The 22154-nt window shown below is 38.1% G+C and overlaps 1 protein-coding gene across 1 annotated transcript in view; it reads right to left on the bottom strand.

Moving 5' to 3' along the window:
• Positions 1 to 650: 650 nt before the first annotated feature.
• The window catches only part of Bdp1 (B double prime 1, subunit of RNA polymerase III transcription initiation factor IIIB), a 97172-nt gene continuing 75668 nt past the window's right edge, over positions 651 to 22154 (bottom strand). The window contains exons 33-39 of the mRNA XM_059276294.1: positions 21930 to 21993; positions 21281 to 21467; positions 16192 to 16396; positions 11297 to 11333; positions 9338 to 9602; positions 6758 to 7004; positions 651 to 2422 (exon numbers count right to left, since the gene is read on the bottom strand). Coding sequence (XP_059132277.1) covers positions 2291 to 2422; positions 6758 to 7004; positions 9338 to 9602; positions 11297 to 11333; positions 16192 to 16396; positions 21281 to 21467; positions 21930 to 21993 — 1137 coding nt within the window. The 3' untranslated portion in view covers positions 651 to 2290. The remainder of the gene's footprint in view (positions 2423 to 6757; positions 7005 to 9337; positions 9603 to 11296; positions 11334 to 16191; positions 16397 to 21280; positions 21468 to 21929; positions 21994 to 22154) is intronic.

Raw genomic sequence — 22154 nt, 5'->3', positions numbered from 1 at the left:
TTTGTTGACGGACTTGATTCTCTATACAACAAATGCCCTTGTATGCTTTATACAATAAATTACATCTTCCATAAAATCAGTTTATTACAGACGAACAAGAGACAGATGTTAAAAAAATAAATATTATACAGGGATAAATAATAGTTTAGTCACGGTGATCTAACCCAAGTAATATTAAGAAAAAAACCTTTACAGAATATGAAATTTTTTAAATTTACAAAAAAAACGGCATTGAAATAGCAATGTGAATTACCACATAATTTTGTGACATCTTATGAAACAGATGCATACTTTTGAGAATTTCCATTTAATTTACAGATCTTCCTTTATAACAAAGAGTTAAACCATAAATTTTACTCTAAGCCACAGAACAAGAAATATGCTCACAGTAAGTTTCAATGAATTAGCATCACTCTAGACTCATTGAGTCCTAGCCTCTTTCGCTTAGAAACTTGAAAAGTGGGCACCCTTTTATCAATAGACAAAGATGAAACTTCCCTAGATGTGAAAATACTTTTCCAACTGAGGTATTGATCATTTCATAATACACTCAACAGTTTTTTTAATCTCAGGCACATTTTATAACTTCTATGACAAATAACTCCTTCATCCAGACATCAGCACCTTCAGACAAGAACCACCGTACCGTAGTCCAGGACTGGAAAAACTCAGCTGGTAGAGTGCTTGCCTAGCAAGTGGGAAGCAGTGGGTTCTACTCCAGCACAACATCAAAATGGGCACGGTGGTGCACTCCTGGGAGAGAAGACTGGAGGGTCACAAGGTAAAGAGCATCCTCATCTACAGAGTCCAAGGCCAGTCTGGGTCATGAAAACCTGTCTTAAGGGGGTGGGGTAGGGAGGGGGACTATAGCCTACCGTGCAGGGCCTAAGGAAAGCACAGGCACCCTGCCCCTCCCTCGGCACCTGTGTGAGCCAGCACAGCAGCACAGCTGCCACCAGGACCCCTCGGTCTACAGTCTCAAAAAATACCTTGTGGGAAAAATTTCTAACTACCGAGCTAATGTATCAGTCTATGAGATTTTCCCATAAAATCAAATAAATTTGCTCTTTGAGGAGTTTAATTTGAAACAAGGAAACTCTGTTAAGAGAAATAAGACACTTCTATGAATCACTAAGTCTCAAAATTAAAAACACCTAAGTTCATAACAATGACAATCACGGCTTTGCAAAGTCCTCCTGCCCTATTTTCTGCTTTAGCATCAGAATCACGTCCTGTGGTTAAAGGCCTACACATCCTGTGAGCAGAATTTATTAGGGGGAAAATCTATCACTTTTTTTTTTTTAAAGGAGTGTGTGTGTGTGTGTGTGTGTGTGTGTGTGTGTGTGTAAGATTGTTTTACATGACAATGTCTCTTACATTAACTTTTTTTTCTTCCAATGAAAATCCTGAGATAATAGAAGAAATAAGGAAAGCAAAAGAAAAAAAATCACAGTACAAATTCAATATACTAAAGTATGAGAAAAGTATTCAAAATATAGACACTACCTAAACATTTGTAATTATGACATTTTAAAATAGCTTTAAAAGTAAAGTGGAAAAGGAGACAAATCATTTGTTAATGCTTTCCTTACCCAAATCTGATTAGTGGAAATCATTAAATTGGGATATACTTTTAAATAAAAAATTTAAAAATAAATAATCTCTTTGATGTTCCATCTTTATAAATAGCAAGTTTAAATACTACATCTTCAATTAGAACTAATGTTACATCACCATGAATTAGAAAAATACACATTTTTCAGTCAAATAGCTGATAATAGAAAAGTTTTAACTTTACCATACCAAAGTGTAGTTTCACAACTAACTTTCATATATTTACAGGCAATTGAACAGACCTTCATCACCCTCCCAAAAAACAAAAACAAAACCACAGAAATAAAACAAAGAAAACCACCTTTACAAAAAGAAGGTCACTAACGTTAAATACAATCAAGCTCCAAGCATGTCAGCACTATGATTTATACAGATGTGGATCCACACAGTCCACAAGTCCAGATGTGCTCAGCACAGGGCCAGTCGAATGTAAACAAGTTAAAATGTCTGTCAGAGAGAACAGTCTTAATTGCTTGGTATTTCAGAACGAAATGTTTTCCACTGATTATAAAAGCTTCAAATTAAGCTCAATAAATATTCAGAATTAACCTAAATAAAAACAGGCAGTGGTGCTTTTGTAAACACTGCTTTGTTAACATCAGCGACTCTGGATATTTCAAAGTTATTACAAAAATACAAAGAAAAAGGGAAAAAAGGAAAGACCCAGGAGAGTGCTTTATTCTGTTTCATCAACTTCAATGAAGATGTCGTTGAAGACAAACTCCGAGACTGTGGATGCCTCCTCTTCAGATGCCCGTTTTGGCCCATTTTCACACTTTTCTTTTAGCGGTGGCTGATCAGAAGGAACCTAGGAAGAGAATAACACTAAAATGTAATACAATGTTCATGCATTACTAGTGAGGACTAGGTCTGTACATACTTGCCTAGCTGGCATGAGGCCCTGGGCTCAACCTCTAGCTAAGAAAGGGAGGAAAAAAGGCAGGGAAAGGCTTTAATAGTTAATGATAAGGTAACATTTGTAGCATAACCAGGGGGGGGGGGGCATCTCAGTGGTTAGAGCACTTGCTGCATAGGAACAAGGAAGACAGTTTAGATACCCAGAACCCATTAAATAGAGACAGGCATGATGGCCAGAGATCAGCCTTAGGCTTTAACATACGTGTGCCCACATATAGGGGAAAATACATATACACGAGAAAAAAAAATAGAAGCAAGCTAAATTCTTAATACCCATCATTATTATTAAGTAAATTACACTGTGATTACCTCATCCTGATTCTCAGGAAAACAAATTTAAATATACAGAACAAATCACTGTTAAATATGTACCTAAAACAATTTAACTGCTAGAGTAGAAGAGAAGCTCAGATATCAAAGACTAGCATATTTATAAATCTATTTAAAATATAACCCTGCCACATGAACACACACTCACCAATGAAAGTTTCATCTGTGTGTACACGTGTGTACACGTGTGTGTGTGTGTGTGTGTGTGTGTGTGTGTGTGATGTGTATCAAGACTGATTGACTGATTGATTGATTTGGATTTTTAAGACAGGGTTTCTCTGAGTAGCACTGGCTGTCCTGGAACTCACTCTACTGACCAGGCTGATTTCGAACTCAAGAGATCCCCCTGCCTCTGCCTCCCAAGTGCTGGGATTAAAGGCATGCGCCACCACCACCAAGCAAGTTTTAATTTTTTAAACAATTTGTGCATGTGTGTATGTCTGCAGGAACTTATGTGCACCATAGTTAGAACTGAAATTAGATAGTTGTGAGCCATCTTAATGGGTGGTGGCCCTCTGTAAAGAGGAGTAAGCTCTCTTTAAGCCTCCATAAGTTAGTGTTTTAGATGGTCCACACCCATGCACATATGGGCAGGATTAACTGGACTCAGTGAGTTATGAGGTAAAATAAAACAAGGACATGAAACTGGGAGAGAATATGTTGGAAATATGTCACTCAGAGGGAGTTGGGGAAGAGGTGAGAATTAAAATATTATTTAAAATTATGGTGCACACTTTTTAATCTCAGCACTCGGGAGGCAGAAGCAGGTGGATCTCTATGAGTTTGAGGCCAGCCTGGGCTACAGAGTGAGTTCCAGGACAGTCAAGGGTACATAGTGAGACCCTATCTCCAAAAGATTAAAAAACATTTTATAAAAATGAGAAGAAATGTTGGGAGTATTCAATAAATATTGATTATTGACTCTACACCTATGTGTTGGAAAGTTAACAACTTATACACACAAAAAAAAATTAAATGTAAAAACATTGAAACAACAAAAATCTACTGTAACAAGCCATAGCAAAACATTTTCACCTAAATTGAGGAGAGGGCTACCTTTTGAAATGATTTAAAAATCAGAAGGCAAAAAGGTTTTGACAAATATACCTACATAAAAGTAAAACATGAGGGCTAGTGAGTTGGCTCAGTGGTTAAAAGCACTGGCAGATCCTCTAGAGGATCTGGGTTCAGTTCCCGACACCCACATGGCATCTTACAACTGTCTGTGACTCCAGTTCCAGGGGACCCAACACCCTCACACAGACATATAAGCAGGTAAAAACATGAATGCACATGAAGTAAAAATGAATCATTAAAAAACAAATAAACAAAACTAAAAAATGTCTGCATGGTAAAAGCAAAAATAAACAAAATAAAAACATATATGGCATATAGAAAAACACTGTAGCCTATATCACAAAATGTACCCCCTTAATATTCTTAAAACTTCTACAAATCAATATATATATATATATGTAAAGAGAGACAAGTTTTTCTAAAAAGCCCAATACCCAGAAAACAGTATGAATGCTTCACACAGAAGTTACAGCTCATACAGTAAGAATATGTGCTCATCAAGGCTAAAGAGAATGAACTGGCATGGTGGCACATGTTCCCCTTGGACTGCAGCTAAAGGCCATCTGGGGCTACAAAACAAGATCATGATCTCAATTCAAAAAAAAAAAAATGTGAGTCCTGGGGTTGGGGCAGAGGGTGCATTGGTAATGTGACAACTGATAACATAGTAACTGGCATGGTCCCTATAGAGACAGAGCAGGTAGAATCTATCAAAAGAACAATCATTCATCATTCCTTTTGACCAGCATTTCTAACTGTATCTATTAATACAACAAATATTTGTAGAACTCACTGTATAGTCCAGTATTCTATAAGGTTCTACTAATATCTATTAAGTCTACAGATGAACAGGTAAAATGATCTATTTATAAGACAGCTATTACTGTGCTGTTGGAAATGGAGCATAATTAGGAACAACCTAGAAGCCTAATATAAAATTAGTATTACTAAGCAGTACAACCCAATAATGAAATGCCATATAGTCATTGCAGACAAGCCAGTGTATGGTGGCACAGGCCTGTAATTCCCACATTCAGAAGACTTAGTTAAGAACTTGACTGAGCTTCATTCTTGAGATTTTTGTCTCAAAAAAAAAAAAAAGAACAAAACAACAAAAACATATCAACAATGAGGATAATTTTAGATGTTTATCACTAAAAAATAAAGACATGCTTATATGTAGACATACAGGAATGTTGACATCACCTCTGCTCACAATAGTAAAAAACTTAAAACTTTTTTTTTTTTTTTTTTTTTTTTTAAAGGCAGGCAGATTTCTTTTCTTTTCTTTTTTTTTTAAGATTTATTTATTTATTATGTATACAGTGTTCTGTCTGCACATATCCCTGCAGGCCAGAAGAGGGCACCAGATCGTATTACAGATGGTTGTGAGCCACCATGTGGTTGCTGGGAAATGAACTCAGGACCTTTGGAAGAACAAGCAGTGCTCTTAACCTCTGAGCCATCTCTCCAGCCCCAAAACTTAAAACTTTTAAGTGAGACACCCTTCTATAGGGAAGTGAGGAAAAAAAACCAACAGAATCTTTAATCCCAGCAGGCAGGCAGGCAGGCAGATTTGAGTTCAAGAATAGTCTGGTGTACATAGTGAATTCCAGGCCAGTGTTAAAAACCCCCATTCAAATAAAAACAAACAAAAACACACTGTGATATATCCACACCACAGAAAACTATTTTACAACAAAAAATAACAAGCTACTGGAGTCAGAGATAGAAAGAGCACAATTTCCAGGGCACCATGGGCTATACAGTGAGTTCTACAAGACAGTCCAAGCCATATAATGAATGCCATCTCAAAATAATTAATAAAAGTAAAAGAAGTAAAACTAACAGAAAAATCAACAAATCACTAATATACAAAGTATGTTAATATACACATCATAATATAACTACTTATATTATAGACACAATGTGACAGACGTAATGAACAGACGGTTAAGGAGGGAGTGGAAATGGGAGAAAGCAGGCCTGTCTACATACATGGACAACCAAAAGATCTTGGAAGCTGTTCTGTATCCTGACTGGACCAATGTCAAAGTTGGAACAGCATTTTGCAAAATGTTAGCACTGAGGCAAACTGGGTAAGAGGTGGATGAATTTTTTTATTTTTATTTTTTGTATTATATCTTACAACTGCCTGCAAAATTTACAATTACCTCAAAATGATCATTTTGAGAAAGAGAGCGAGAGCGAGAGAGTAAGCACTGTACTATCCCACAAAGGTCTATTGAGACATACTGGGTTTTTCTGTTGTTGGCGTTCTTTGGACAAATGCTCACTGGTAAAGCATTTTCCTAGAATGCATGAAGCCCCAAGTTGAATCCCCAACACTGTGAGAGAATTAGTAATACTATTTTAGCAGAGATAAATCACTATGTAGAGGGTATTTTTCATTCTAGTACTTGCTGTTAGATGGTTTCAGAATGCACAGAAGTGACTGGCAAACACATTCTACACCTGTGCTTCTTTGAGTTTTCATGTGCCAGAACACTTTTCCTAAGAGAAATACAACTACAGACACTCCTTCATTTTGCTGCTACAGGTCAGCAGAGTTTTTGGGTTGAAGGAATGGCAATTAAGTATCCCATCCATAGCTAGTTCAATAGCTTGTACTAAATTAGCTGCATTTTTGTGGTAAATGGAAGTTGTACTAAAATAATTTCTGACATACAACTGAAAATAAATTGTTACATTTATTTTCCCTAGTTGAGATGATGTGTGTGTGTGTGTGTGTGTGTGTGTGTGTGTGTGTGTGTATGGGTATAGATTGATACAATAAAATACAACAGTTCTCACATACCTGAGTTGCTGAACTTCCAGTATTATCAGACTGAGTATCAGTAACACTTGGAGATGGGTGCGGATCAGAAGATTCTTCATTTTTTTTCTGACTTGCATTAAGTAGATTAGACTTTTTCAAATTTCGTCGTGATACAGGTATATGAGGCTTCAGGCGCTTCTTACTATGGGTTTGAGTCACTTCATCAGAGTCCAAACTATTTTTTGGACATATTAAAGACAAAAATCCCAAAGGTCTTCTGCCAGGTCTAGAAATGAAAATGCAAAGATATTCAACAAATATGTACACACACATACAAACTTACCATTTCTCTCTCTCTCTCTCTCTCCCCCTCCTTCCCTCCCTCCCCTCACTGGTTTTTGTTGTTGATTTATAGAGGGTCTTTCTACATGTAGTTAAGAGGCCTCATCCTCTTAAGTACTGTGATGCTACAGGCATGTATTCCCACACTGAGCAAAGCACATTCCTATTATCTGGCATGGTGGTGCACGCCTTTAACCCCAGCGATTGGGAGGCAGAAGCAGGTGGATCTCTGAGTTTGAGGCCAGCCTGGTCTACAGAACAAGTTCTAGGACAGCCAGAGCTAGACAGAGAAACCCTGTTTCAAAAAATAAAAAACTAAAATAAACGAACAAACAAAAGACATTCTTAATATAGCTTTGTTTCTATTAATGCTAAAGTGGTGCACTTTACTATGTACCGACACTATGCGATGCTGTGTATCTATGACAGGGGCAAGGTTGTCTACACTGAAAAGTGCACACAAATCACTTGGGGGTGCTATTCCGGTGGAACTCTGAATCGGAAGCAGGTCGCACTCTGACTGGAAGTTTCAGGATGCACAGAGTGTCCATGGTACAGCCTCTTCCGTGCTGCAAACAGGGTAGGGCAGCTGCAACAGAAACTTCACGGCCCCTGAAGCCCAAGTCTGTCCTGTAGGAGCTTTTTCCAATAAAGGTTTATTATTCTGCCTTCCCTTCTGCTTCTCAACTTGTTTTAAATCAGATAATACTTTCTTACCCTTTTCTAATTTCAGTAAACCCTAAAGGTCAGAAAAGGTATTAATGGGTTTTACTTCCTAAATTTAAATATAAAAGTAATAGTAATAATAATAATAGATGAAATAAGCCTTTTTTGTTTGTTTGATTTTTTTAAACAGTTTTTTTTAAATTTACTTAAATTTATTTTATGTATATTGGTATGAAGGTGTCAGATCCCCTGGAACAAGAGTTACAGACAATTATGAGCTGCCATGCAGGTACTGAGAATTGAACCCAGTCCTCTGGAAGAGCAGCTAGTACTCTAACAGCTGAGCCGTCTCTCCAGCCCCTAAACAGGGTTTCTTTATGTAGCCCTAGACCAGACTGGCCTCAACTCAGAGATCTGTATGCCTCTGCCACCCCCCCAAGTGCTGGGATTAAAGGAGTGAGCTACCACTGCCCAGCCAGTGTTTGTTTGTTTGTTTCAAGACAAGGGTCTCACTATGTAGCTCTGGCTGTTCTGGAACTTACTATGTAGACCAGGCTGGCCTCAAACTCAGAGATCCATCTGCTTCTGTCTCCCCAGTGCTGGGATTAAAGGCATTCACCACCACCACCACCCAGCATTGTTTTAGGTTATTTATTTTATTTTATTTATAGGCATTCACCACTACCACCACCCAGCATTGTTTTAGGCTATTCATTTTATTTATTATTTATTTTTATTTATTTATTTTTATTTATTATTTATTTATTATTTTTATTTATTTATATTTATTTATTATTTATTAATTTGTCTAGTTTTATTTATTTTTATTTATTTATTTATTCATTATTTATTTATTTATTCATTCATTCACTCATTCACTCATTCGTTCATTTATTTATTTATTTATGAAGCGCCGTCTTCCTGTGCATCCCTGCCTGGCCTGGGACTCTGACCCACCTACCTGTGTGCTTCCAATTGCTGGGATTAAAGGCATGCACCACCACACTCAGCTTGAAATAAGCCTTTTAAAGACATACATGTTTTTTCCACTTAGTGGAAGCTAGTGCCTGTTATCCTCAACTTACCAAGTTAAAGTTTCCGATGCAGCTGACAAGCCAGTAATAACTAATTACCCTAAAGACTTCTTTCTAGCATGTATGGGAAAACAAAGTGGCAGCAGTAGGTATGGACCTAAAGAGAAACCCATACTAAAAGCATAAGGAAACAAAATGATATATTATTTGGAAATTGAATAAAACAACTTCCAGAGCCACTGGACATCAACTCTATGTTCTTTCATCTCATCTACACGTTTATGTTTCATACAACACAATATGTAATCACCAAGACAATGTGAACATGCTAGAAAAGAAGTATAATATGTTCTAAGCTTTGCTATCTGAGATGGTCAGTTTTGGTAAAGCTAAGCTCTAGTCATACAGAATGCACACCTGCAATGTTTCTGCAGGTGCTAAACATCTTCCCTTAACAGATGGAGGCTACATCTATAAACAACTAGGTACCAGGTTTCATGCTCTATTATGCACATTACATATAGTTTCTACCCACCCAGGGACAGAGGGACAGGCACTAAAGAGTTTCTAATAATACCTGATCAGAGGGGGTTTTGAAGATGACATCATGCTATTTCTTTGTTCAGAACTGGAAACAAGACCAGTTTTTTCTTCTTTATCAGGCACCGTCTCACCCTGAGGCAACTGAGTCATGATCTTTTCCACACATGCATCTTTTATTTCATCAGGAGATCTCAATCCTGCATTCTGAAAAGTTGATTCATTGTGTTCCTTTTGAGGTTTGGAGGTTGCACGTATGCTCTCTGAGGTAGGGAAAATGCCTGGTCCAATGCAAGACTCCTCTTCAAAGAGAAAAAAACAGAAGAGAGAGAGAGGGTGCATATTGAAATATTTAAAAAGTCAATTAAATTGGAGTACCTGAAGGAAAAACGTCATAGTGTTGTATAAACAAACCTAGCTCAGCAAGAACACTCTATAATATAATCAGTGGAGTAGACTATTAGGAATTAGCAGTTCAAGTAGGGCATGGTGGCTTAAGCCTGTAATCCCAGCACTCAAAAGGCTAATACAGAAAGACTACTGCATGAGTTTGAGGCTAGCCTGGGCTGTACAGAGAGTTCTAGGCCAGCCTGTCCTATAGAGTGACACCCTATATTAAAAAAAAGAAAAAAAAAAGAAAAACCCTTTGGGAAAATGGAGGTTACCAAGGGAAAGGATCAACAACAGCCTCCATGTGACACCAGGATTGACCAAAGTCAGGAAAACACAGGATAGACTATCCCAAGGAGAAAAAGAGCAAGAGCCTTAGCAAGCAGAGGTCATAGGACAACTGAAAAGCATGCAGTGATAGAAAGGCTAAGCAACAAAAACAAGGAGATGCAGGCAGATCTCTGTGAGGTCCACAGTGAGTTCCAGGCCAGCCAGCGCTACCTACGGTGTCCCTGGGTGTGGTGATACATGCCCAGAATCCCAGCAGTTGGGAGGCAAAAGCAGAAGGATTGCCACAAGTTCAAGAACAGTCAGGAATAGACAATGAAATCCTGCCTTAAAAAAACAAAACAAACAGGACCTATATCTGTCCCACAATGTACACACTGGCAAACTGCAACCCCAAAACACAAAAAAAAAACGTTAAAGGACAAGTCAGCATGACTCCTCCTGAATTGGGAAAATGCATGATGAAGAACTCAAGTTTACTAGTAAAAAGGATCAACGATTTCAAAGACACAAACAAGTAAACAAATGAAGTAAAGACATCAACTCAGGAGCCAGAGAAGACTCAGCAGCACAGGTATGAAAGTAAGCATGCAAACTGAGAGTCTGAGGGTGGAAGTAGAGGTGGGGGAGAGCAAGGTCAGGCAGAAGGGATCGAACACAAATAAAAATGCTGGAAATCAAAAAGTGAACCAAATTAAAACCACGGTGGAAAGCATTAACAATAGACCAGACCACTCCTCTCCCAAAGATAATAATAAAAACATAACATAGAATTGTAGTAATAGAAATAGCATGTATTAGCACAAAACCAGACATATAATGCAGTAGAATAAAGAACAGAAATAAATATGCAACTATAGCCACCTGATTTCCAACAAAGGAACTAGAACACTGGAGAAAAGACAGCCTAGTAAGGAAACTGGTTACTGTCATGCAGAATGAAACTAGTTAGCCATCTCTTATCCTGTATAAAGCTCAATTTAAAATGTATCAAAGACCTCACTGTAAGTCTGAAATACCTGGAGTGAAATGTAAGAAAAACACTTCAGAATACAAGCAAAGATAAGGGATTTTTAAATGATATTATTTCTCTTCAAATTTAGTGTATATTAGGTTTATCAGATACCTGTTTTACCCACGGTAATGGCTCTTAAAAACTTTTTAAAAAATTATTGCTAGTGCCATATTAGAGAGTAAGTTACAGTGGTTTGTGATACAAGATAAAAATGAATAAGGCTTTAATTCAAGCCCAAGATGCATCAGAAATAATCAGGGGTACTTAGCAAAATATACTCATATTTAAATTGATCTCACTCACCTGTTTTCTCAAAAACATTTAATTCCTTTGAACATACCTGTTTCAAGAAAACAGAAAAAGTTTTACAAGTTCATTTATTAAGTAAAATTAAAATTCCATCCCCTCCATCATCTATAGTGAAAGCTAGAGTCAGACAGAATGATACCACCAACTAAGCATTTGTGAAAAAGATGCATTGCTGCTGATACTTAACACTGCTCTAGAGCATAGTGGAAAAGTAAAAGTTGTCAGTCTTTTATCTCAGGGATAATATTGATATCAGCTGCCAAATCCCAAAAGATATCAAATGAAACAATCTTTTCATGTTCATGGTGCTGAGTATGCAAGTCAAGGCTTCACACAAGCTAAGCAAGTGCTCTACCACTGAGGTCCATCTATGACCCTCAACTCAAACACCTTTAAAAGGAGCCAATTAACAAACTAATACATCATGGTCAATTAGTAGTCTGTTTCAGAAATGGAAAGATGATTCTACATGATAAAAACCTACTTCATAACTTCACGAAGTCTAATATAATTGGAGAGGAGAAAAATTCTATTTATTACACAACTATCCATTCTTTAGGGAACAAGTAAAAAAGACTGAGGGTTTTGCAATGTTGCCCAAGCAGATTTCAAACTCTTGGACTCAAGCAAACAAAGTATATGCTACTTTGGGCTGAAAACAGTGTAGGAGAAAGCTGGCTACCGCACTTATTTAATCCCAACCTGGGAGGCAGAGGCAAAATAATCCAGAGTTTAAGTCCAGCCTGGACTACATAACCAGATCTTTCTTGTCTTAAAATAAAGAAAAAGAAGTCAGTGAGGAACTTTGCATACACGATACCTAATTGTTAAAATAAAAAGCTTATAAAATAAATTGACAAATAAGGTCAGCAGGCATTTTCTTTTCTTTTTTAATCTTATTACTCTTACATATATGAACATCTTGTCTACATGTATGCCTCTGCACAATGTGATTGTCTGATGCCCTTGGAGGTCAGAAGAGGGGATCAGAGCCACTGGGATAGGAGTTACAGATAGTTGTGAACCACCATGTGGGTGCTGGGACTCAAACCAAGGTCCTCTGATAGAGCAACAAGTGCTTTTAACTGATGAACCAACTCTTCAGGCCCATATATATTTTCTTAATATACTGATAGCAATGTACATTTTTCATTTGCATTTTACAGGTTTTTTTTGGGGGGGGGTTTGGGTTTTTTTGTTTTTGTTTTTGTTTTTTTGTTTTTGTTTTTTTGAGACAGGGTTTCTCTGTGTAGCTTTGCGCCTTTTCCTGGATCTTGCTCTGTAGACCAGGCTGGCCTCAAACTCACAAAGATCCACCTGCCTCTGCCTCCCGAGTGCTGGGATTAAAGGCGTGCGCCACCACCGCCCGGCTCGCATTTTACAGTTTTAAATGAGTGGGGAGGAATGTGGGTGGAGGTCAGAAGACAACCTCTGGTGTCATCCTCAGGAATATTAATCACCTCTTTGGAGACAAGTCATTCAATGGCCTGATGCTTACCAATAAGCCTAGACTGTTTTACCCATGGATCCTCCTATTTGTCTGCCTAGCACTAGGATTACAAGCACACGCCACCATGCCTGGCATTTTTACTTGAATGCTGGAAACTGGACATAGTTCCTCATGCTTTAACTCAAGCACTCTGTCTACTGAGTCTTTACCCCGCCCCCACATTCATCACTTTCTAACAGGTTCAGTGATGCATTAAAGGTAGGACACACACCTTTAATCCCAGTGTTCTGGAGGCAGAGACAGGTGGATCTCTGTGAGTTCCATGCTAGCATTATCTACACAGAGAGCTCCAGGCCAGCCAAAGGTACATGGCAAGACCCTATCTCCAAAGAATAAAACACAACAAAACAAACATATATAAACTATCTTTTTGCCAGTTACCTGGTGAATTGTATGTGTACTGCTAGGGATTAAACCCAGGGCCCATTGAACACAAAGCAAGTGCTCTACTGCTGAGCTATGCCTTTTGCTGAAATGTTTTTCAACAGATTGTCTTTAAGAGAATGCTAACAAACCACTGAGGACAGTGAGCTGTTCTATGAGTCTGTCTTTCATTCTCTAATTTTAAAATTGTTCATTAGAAAGTTAAGGTAAGGAGGATAGAGAGATGGCTCAGTGGTTAAGAGCATTTATTGTTTTTGCAGGGGAACTAGATTCAGTTCCTAACACCCACATGGTGGCTCACAACCACCTACAAGTCCAGTTTCAGGGGATCCCACCATCTTCTGGCCTCTGTGGCACAAAATGCACATGTGGAACATTTATATACATGAAGGCAAAACACTCACACACAAAATGAAACAACTAAGGATAAAAAGAATTGCTTTAAAAAAATAAAAATAAAGTTGTGGTGAGCAAAATTAATTAAAATTAAAGTTAATTTACCACCCAAGTCACTGTTCCCTCACAGTGTACTAATTAAAGCTTTTCCCCCCCCTATAGCAAAGTAAATTTAATCAATGGGTCACAAATAGTGACATGTATGTATAATCTAAAGACTCTAGACAAGCAGTTCTCAATCTATGGGTCAAGACCCCTTTGGGGATTAGATGATCCTTTCACAAGGGTCACATAACACATATTTACATTATAATTTGTAACAGTAGCAAAATTATAGGTATGAAGTAGCAGAGAAATAATTTTATGGTTGGGGATCACCACAACATGAGGAACTGGATTAAAGGATCACAGCATTAGGAAGATTGAGAACCACTGCTCTAGACACTGAAGCAGGGGTTCATGAGTTTGAGCCCAGTCTGGAGTACATAGTGAGATCCTATCTCAAATAAATAATTACAGTAAAAAGAACATTAAGCGCATGTGTGTGCGCGCGCACACACACACACACACACACACACACACACACACACACGCTCACACACGCTCACACACGCTCACACACGCTCACACAGTCACACTTCTGATAAAACCATACAATAGCCAGGGAGATGACACATCACTACACTCTCAAGGCTGAGGCAGACAATCATGAGTCTGAGGGCAGCCTGGGCTATCCCAAGTTCCAAGCCAATCTGAGTTCCACAGCTAGGCTCTGCTTTTGAAAAACAAAATAACAAAAAGTTCATCAACAGACCTGGGAAACAGCTCAGTGGCAGAGCATGGCTAGCATGACCCAGGCCCTAGATATAGCTCCCAGCAATACACAAATAAGCAATAAACAGACAAAAGAATTTCTGTTCTAGCTTTGCTTTCTACCTTCTAATGCAAAGCCCAGTGTGTGCCAAATAACTTATAAAAAAAAAACCAAAGCAAAGCAGAAAAAGTTAATTTAAAAAATCTGCATAAAAAAGGTAGTTAAAAAAATATTTCCATCTCATTAACATTCACATTAAAAACAAAAACAAAACAAAAAAGTAAGTCTTTCAGATCCATTAGGAAAAATGTCATGCCAGGTGTTGTGGTACAGGCTTCTAATCCCAGCACTCAGGAAGCAGAGACAGACCTCTGAGTTCAAGGCCAGCCTGGTCTAAGAGCAAGTTTCAGGACAGACTAGGCTACCTACATAGAGAAACCCTGTCTCAAAAAATTAAACAAACAAACAAAAAATAAAAACGAAAACAAAAATGAATGAATGAAAGAATGAAAGAAAGAAAAAGAAAGAAAGAGAGGAAGAAAGAAAGAGATCAATAATACATTTTAAAAAATAGGTAAAGAATATAGAAGTCATTTCACAGAGAAAGAAACAGAAATAAGTAGTGGGGTTTTTTTTGTTTTTTTTTGTTTGTTTGTTTGTTTTGTTTTTTTGGTTTTTCGAGACAGGGTTTCTTTGTGTAGCTTTGCGCCTTTCCTGGAACTCGCTTTGGAGACCAGGCTGGCCTCGAACTCACAGAGATCCGCCTGGCTCTGCCTCCCGAGTGCTGGGATTAAAGGCGTGCGGCACCACCGCCCGACAGAAATAAGTAGTTCTTAAGCACATGGAAAGATGCTTAATTTTGCCAATAAACATGGAAAATTAAGAAAATGGAATACCAAATTTTTCCTATCAGATAAATAACAGTGATATTTTCACTGCTGGCTTTCAACTTTTCTTTTCAGCACATAATTTCAAACTGACTTTTAACAGTGAAGTTACACATTACAAACAATATCAGAAACATAACAAAAACAAGAGGGTACCAGGAAACTACTAACAGTGAACAGGGACTGCATCTACAAGGTCTGACTGGGCCCTGAGGTAGTGATGACTGAGCAAAGTCTGTAATGTTTCATAAGGATATGCTCCACACAGATGGGACAACAAATGAAACGCCTCAGGACATGATGGACCTACAGAGCATTCAAGGAACTGAAGGAAGGCCAATGTGGCTGGACAGTGAGATGGAGACCAGCAAAAACGACATTAGACAGAATGGAACAAACAGGGCCTCAGAAGATCTGGTTTTACTCCTGACAGCAAAGGAAAAGTTAACACATGATGAGGAAGATATTACTATTATTTTTCACACATCAGAAAATTCATTCAGAGCCCTGAAATTGTTCATCTACAGCCCCCAGTTACTAGGTGGGTTGCAGAGTGAAGATCCAGACTGACATGAAGCTATTGGCCTTATTTTCAGCCACTGTAGGGCTCCTGAAAAATGTTCATCCGTTATGTTTTTGAATTGGTTCAAATGGTCATCCCAAAATAGCTTAACCTGGATTACTAATGATGAGAAGTATCAGAAATATTTTTTATATGTCCATCAGTCATGCGTCCGTCCTTCTGTCCATCCATCCATCCGTGTGTGTGTGTGTGTGTGTGTGTGTGTGTGTGTGTGTGTGTGTGTACACATATGTGTAAAAGTTTAGGGATAGATGAGAAGAATAAATAGATTCTTAGCAATATGGCCAAGACACTTGTTTAATAATCTAATCTTACCTCAGAGGCACATTCTTGAAAATCAACTCCCGGAGTAATTGAGGACTTTTTGGCTGGAGGTACAAGAATGTTTTCATCAGGACTATAATGAAATCTCTTCCTAGATGTACGATTCAACTTAGCAGGAAGCTTTTCAGAATCACCACTTTCAGAAGGAGATAAGCATACAGCATCTTGAATAACTGAAGCTGCTTGTAAACTCCCACTACATTAAAAAAAAAAAATACATGCAAAACCAGTGAATTAGAAGCTATTTAATGAACTATTCCAATTAAGAGTCCTAATGAGTATCAGAAATACAAGCTAGTAAATAATAGCCACAGCAACAAAAATAACAGTTTGGGGTGCACTCATACTTAAAGACTTACAACTTCAATTTTAACAATACTGAATTAAATCTAAGGAATATATGTATAGTGTTTTCCTTGTCTGTAACTCTTTAATTCTCAAATAACAGATCAAACATGTGTCACATGAAGAAAAGTAGTATATTAGACCATGTCTCAAAAAAACAGCAGAACAGAATTGTATGGCATATACACTTTTGGTTGTTTTTTATTTGTTTGTTTGTTTTGTTCATGTTTTTGAGACAGGGTATTTCATGTAGCTCTAGATGTTCTGGAACTCTATATAGAGGCCACTCTGGACTCTAGATGGGTGCTTCCTGATTGCTGGGATTAAAGGCATATGCCACCATACCTGTCCCAAGTATGTACGTTTGAATGGCATCTTAAATATAAAAACATATTGTCTTCTCTAAGTTACCACATAATCACTAAATAAGATCTCCACAACAGTCACCAACAATGTCAGTGAATATCATAGTACTCAATTTTATAAAACAAAGAAGACTGATGTGGAAGGAAAAGATAGACCCCAATACAGTAAGAATGAGTGTCTTTCCATACCCAACTATCAACAATATAAATCAATCAGACAGACAAAATACCACAGATACATTAAGATGCACTAAGATCAAATGGATTCACACACAGAGATTTAATAATACACCCCACCCCCACAAAAATGTGATTAAAGAAATCAGAAGGGAAAATAAATTCCTAGACTCAAGGGATTTGGGAGATGGCTGGGTCAGTAAAGTGCTGCCGTTAAGAATGAGGGCCTGAGTTCAGATCTTCAGGAGCCACATAAAAAGCCAGGTGCAGTAGTATGTGCCTGCAACCTCAGAGCTTTTATTTTTTTGGTGGGGGAGGAGGACAATGAGACATTGGCCAGTCAGTCTAACTAAATCAGTGAGACACCCATTTGAAGAAAATTATAGAGTGAGAGGCTGGAGAAATGGCTCAGCAGTGAAGAGTTCTTGGCCTGATGTAATGGAGCACTCCTTTAATCCTAGCACTCAGGAGGCAGAAACAGGTGGATCTCTGTTGAGTTTGAGGTCAGCCTGATCGATGTAAAGAGTTCTGGGACAGTCAAGGCTACATAGACGCTGTCTAAACAAAAACACCTATAAAAAAAAAAGCAAGATGAGAAGGAGGAGGAGGCGCACACCTTTAAGCCCAGCACTCGAAAGGCAGAGGCAGGCAGATCTCTGAATTTGAAGTAAGCCTGATCTATAAAGCAAGTTCCAGGACAGCCAGGGCTGTTACACAGAGAAACCCTGTCTCGAAAAACCAAAAATTAAAAGAACAAAAAGAATGAGAAAGAGTACTTGTTCTGTTTAGGTTCCAGCACCTACATGTGCTGTGGAATAATCCTTCTGTACACTATGAATGTGTATTACTCTCATTGGTTAATAAAGAGCTGATAGGCCAGTAACCCAGCAGGAAGTTAGGGGGGAAAGCAAGACTGAGAATGAGTGGAAGAAGGGGAGTGGAGTCAGAGAGGAGATGCCAGCCAGTCAGCCTCAGAGAAAGCAGGATGTGATAGAGGACAGGTAAAGCCACAAGCCACATGGCAGAAATGTAGATTAATAGAAATGGGTTAATTTAAAATGTAAGCGCTAGTTAGTAATAAGCCTGAGCTATTGGCTGAGCCTCTGTGTGTTTATTTGGGGCCCTGTGGTCGGGACACTTGCATACATGGTAGTTCACAACCATCTGTAATTCCAGTTCCCATATAGAAAAGCTGTGCTAAGTAGAAAGTTTATAGCTAAGAAAGTAAAATTAACATTAAAAAGGAAAATAAAGCTGGTAAAGTAATTGCCTCAAAAGCATGAGGTCCAATGTCCAGAACACATATTAAAAAAAGCTGGGCATGGTGGCATGCATGTATTCCCAGGGTTAGGGAGGTGGACAAAGACTGATCTCTGGGGTTTGTTAACCAACCAGACTGGCCTATCAGATAAGGTCCAGGCCAATAATAGACTATCTCAAAACTAAGGTGAATGCCACCTGAGGAATGTCATCCAAAGTTGCATTCTGGCCTCCATGCACATAGGCCCCACACAAAAGAAAAATATCAAAATATAGTGTGCAATCAAGGCTCGAGGAAGGCAGTAACTGAATCCAAACATGGTAGATGGGAAGTGAAAGAAAGGATGAATGAAATAAACAGGTGAGTCTTTGCCAGTTAGCCAAACCTATCAAAACAGAGAACACCTGCCCCCAAAATGGTGACGGGGACATTACAATACCACTGAAATGAAAAAGATCATTAAGGAATATTTTGAAATCCATTGGAAACTCTAGAAGAAATATATAAATGTCTGGTGCATATGACCGACCAAAACTGAAGCAAGACGATATTGAAGGGTGGGGGGCCTGGGGGGAACCTACTTAGAAGATTAATAATCAACACAGAATTGAGATTGAAGTAGTAATAAAAAGTCACTCATTAAAGATCTCAGAACCAGAGGAATTCACTACTAAATTTTATCACACTTAAAGAAAATCACTCTATCCAACAAAACTCTTTCAAACTTACTCTATGAGGCCAGAATCACCTTGCAAAACCTGATGACACAGTAAAGACAACTATGGACCAACATCCTTGCTAAACACAATGCAGAAATCTTCAATAAATATTTGTAGAAATGATTAAATAAGCATTCCTCCCTTGTAACCCCTCACACTCTCTTGAGTTCTTTCTCACTTTTCCTCAACCTATGTTTACTCAACTGAAAAAAAAGTATCTCAAAAAGATCATATCATGACCAAGTTGATTTCATTCCAAAGAGTAAGGATGGCTTAATATATACAAATCAATAACAGAACAGATAAATACAATCAAGAACATCACATAATCATCTCAAGAGATAAAGAATTAAGTCTCTGCTAAAATTTAATGAACTTTCATGATAAAAACCTGCAATAATTACGTATACAAAGATATTACAACACAATAAACACTGTCTGTGACAAACTCACAGATGATACATCAAATGGAACAAAAATAAAAGCATTTAATCTAAGATCAGAAACAAGATAGAGATTTCCACCCTCTGACTAACATAATATTTGAACTTCTAGCTGTAACAATTAAGAAAGGAAAGAGACAGAAAAAGGGAAGATAGTCAAATTATCCCTATGTTCAAATATGATTCTACACATTGAAAATTCAAAATATTCCATCCAAAGACTCTTAGAACAGGTAAATAAATGCAACTAAGCAGGATATAAAAATAGACAAAAATCAACATTTCTATATACCAATAATAAACTAACTGACAATGAAACCAGGAAAAGAATCCCGTTCACAAGAGCCTCAAAAACAAAACAAAACAAAAAACTCACAGCAGGTAAAAGACTTTAGTGATTGAAATTCCACACAGTGAAGAAATTGAAGATACTAGAACATGGAATGACCTCCCAGGTTCATGGATGGGAGAGTTAAAATTGCTAAATCAGCTGCACTAGTTAAAGCGATTTTTGTCAATTTGACACAAGTCAGAGTCATCTGGGAAGAGGTACTCAATGAGAAAATACCTCACCAGGACTGGCCTGTAGGCAAGTCTGTGGAGCATTTTCTTGATTCATGATTAAAGATGGAGGGCCCAGGCCACTGGAGTGGTGCCAGCTCTGAGCCAGTGCCCCCGGGGAGAGCAAACAAAGCAAGCAGGTAAGCCGCACACCTCCATGACCTCTGCTTCAGTTCCTGTCTCCAGTTCCTGTTCCGACTTCCCTCAATGATGGACTGTGATTTGTAAAGTACAAAACAATCCTTCCCTCCCTCCAAGTTAGTTTTGATCACAGTGTTTGATCACAGCAACCTACAGAACCTACTGAAGACATTTGTTCTCCACAGAACTAGAAAATACAATACAAAAATTCACACAGACGCACAAGAGCCTGGACAGCCAAAGCAACCCTGAGAAAAAGAAGCAATGCTACAAGTATCAAAACACCCACTTCAAAATATACTGAAGAACCATAGTGACAGAAACAGGAGGACAGAGCATAAAGAAAGAAATGCAGGCCAAAAGAACAGAATGAATAAATAAACAAGCAAACAGACAAACCCATATATCTACAGCTAATTCTTAGCACAGGTGCTAAAGCAATACAATGTAGAATAGACAGTTTCTTCAACAAATAGTGCTGGGAAAACTTATGTCCACATATAGATTTAAAACTAGAACCACTGGGAGAGAGAGCTCTGCAGTAAAGCACCTATTGCTCTTGCAGAGGAACTTGGTTCAGTTCTCAGCACCCACATGGTAGTTCACAAGCAACCACCTGGTAACTACAGTTCCAGGAGATCTGATGCCCTCTTTTGGCCTCCGAGGGAATCAGGTACATATACATACACATAAGCAAAATACTCATACACATACATTAAGTCTAAAAACAAACCAAAATAAAAACCCTCAAAAATCAAACCAAACCAAACAAAAAAACCTACACCCCTCTGTCTCATCTTACACAAAAAAACAACTCCAAACAAATCAAAAATCTCAACGTAAGACTTGGAACTTTGAAAAAACCTCTGCAATAGCAGCTGGACTTGAGGGCAAATGAGAGAGGAGCAGTACAGAACGTGTACGAGGGTGGAACGGAGACAGACAAGTCAAACCACTGTATCGGACATGGAAATGGCACTGTACAGTTAGTTAGCTTGTTTAATGCTTGATTCATGAAGTGTCTTTTCTCCCGGTAAAACAGTTTAACTTTTTTTTTTTTTTTTTTACCTCAGGTCACCTCTTTCTATCGTGTTTCCAGATTTGACCAATATAGGAGCTGGCAGTAAAGAGCTTGGCATTAACTGCATGGAGGCATCAGTGAACCCTTCTGTTGCATCAGTTGGGATTTCCACCAAAGTTAAAATGAATGCTTGTTCATCTTCTCCATCTTGCTGTAGATTAGCAAATAGATTCACTGTCAAAGTTAAAAGTTAAGAATGAAAAGCTAAACCAAAAGGAGCAGAAAAACATTATTTCATCTCTGAAGAGTCTAATGACTTACAACACCAAGACTAAATAAAAAACTAAACTACATCCTCCAAGCCCCAATCCCAAAAGCATAGACAGACTATTTTGGGGAAGCACCTATAATTCTGAATACAACTGGTGAACGTCACACTTGTATCTTATGGCTGCCACTGCCACTGGCTTATTTGTAAGTCTATTTGTGTTTTTCCACAGTTATATACAAGCCAGGTGTAGTAGAGCACACCTTTAATGCTGGGGGTGGGGGACAGTATCTCTGTGAGGTCAAGGCCAGCTTGGTCTACTTAGCAAGCTCCAGGACTACACAGAGAGAGACCCTGTCTTTAAAAAAAAAGTTAAACATACAAATTATACATTATCTATGACACTTGCTGAAAGGAGTTTTTCATACCTGTTACATCTTGAGGATTGATCGTATTTCCTTGTTGGACTTCTGGAATATTAGATGGTACACTCTGCCATTTAAAAAAAATTGAAAAGAAAGTGAAGCTTGAGAAACTTTGACAGTTTGACATATGGCAAAGAGACCGTGTCTCCATACTTAAAGGCTTATCTTAAATGTACAATTTTAAGTGTTTTAAAGATTTTTAGTTTTGGATTTTTAGTCAATGGACAT

This window comes from Peromyscus eremicus, chromosome 11, assembly GCF_949786415.1.
Source record: "Peromyscus eremicus chromosome 11, PerEre_H2_v1, whole genome shotgun sequence".
Classification (NCBI taxonomy): Eukaryota; Metazoa; Chordata; class Mammalia; order Rodentia; family Cricetidae; genus Peromyscus; species Peromyscus eremicus.
This window is presented reverse-complemented; position numbering and strand designations above follow the sequence as displayed.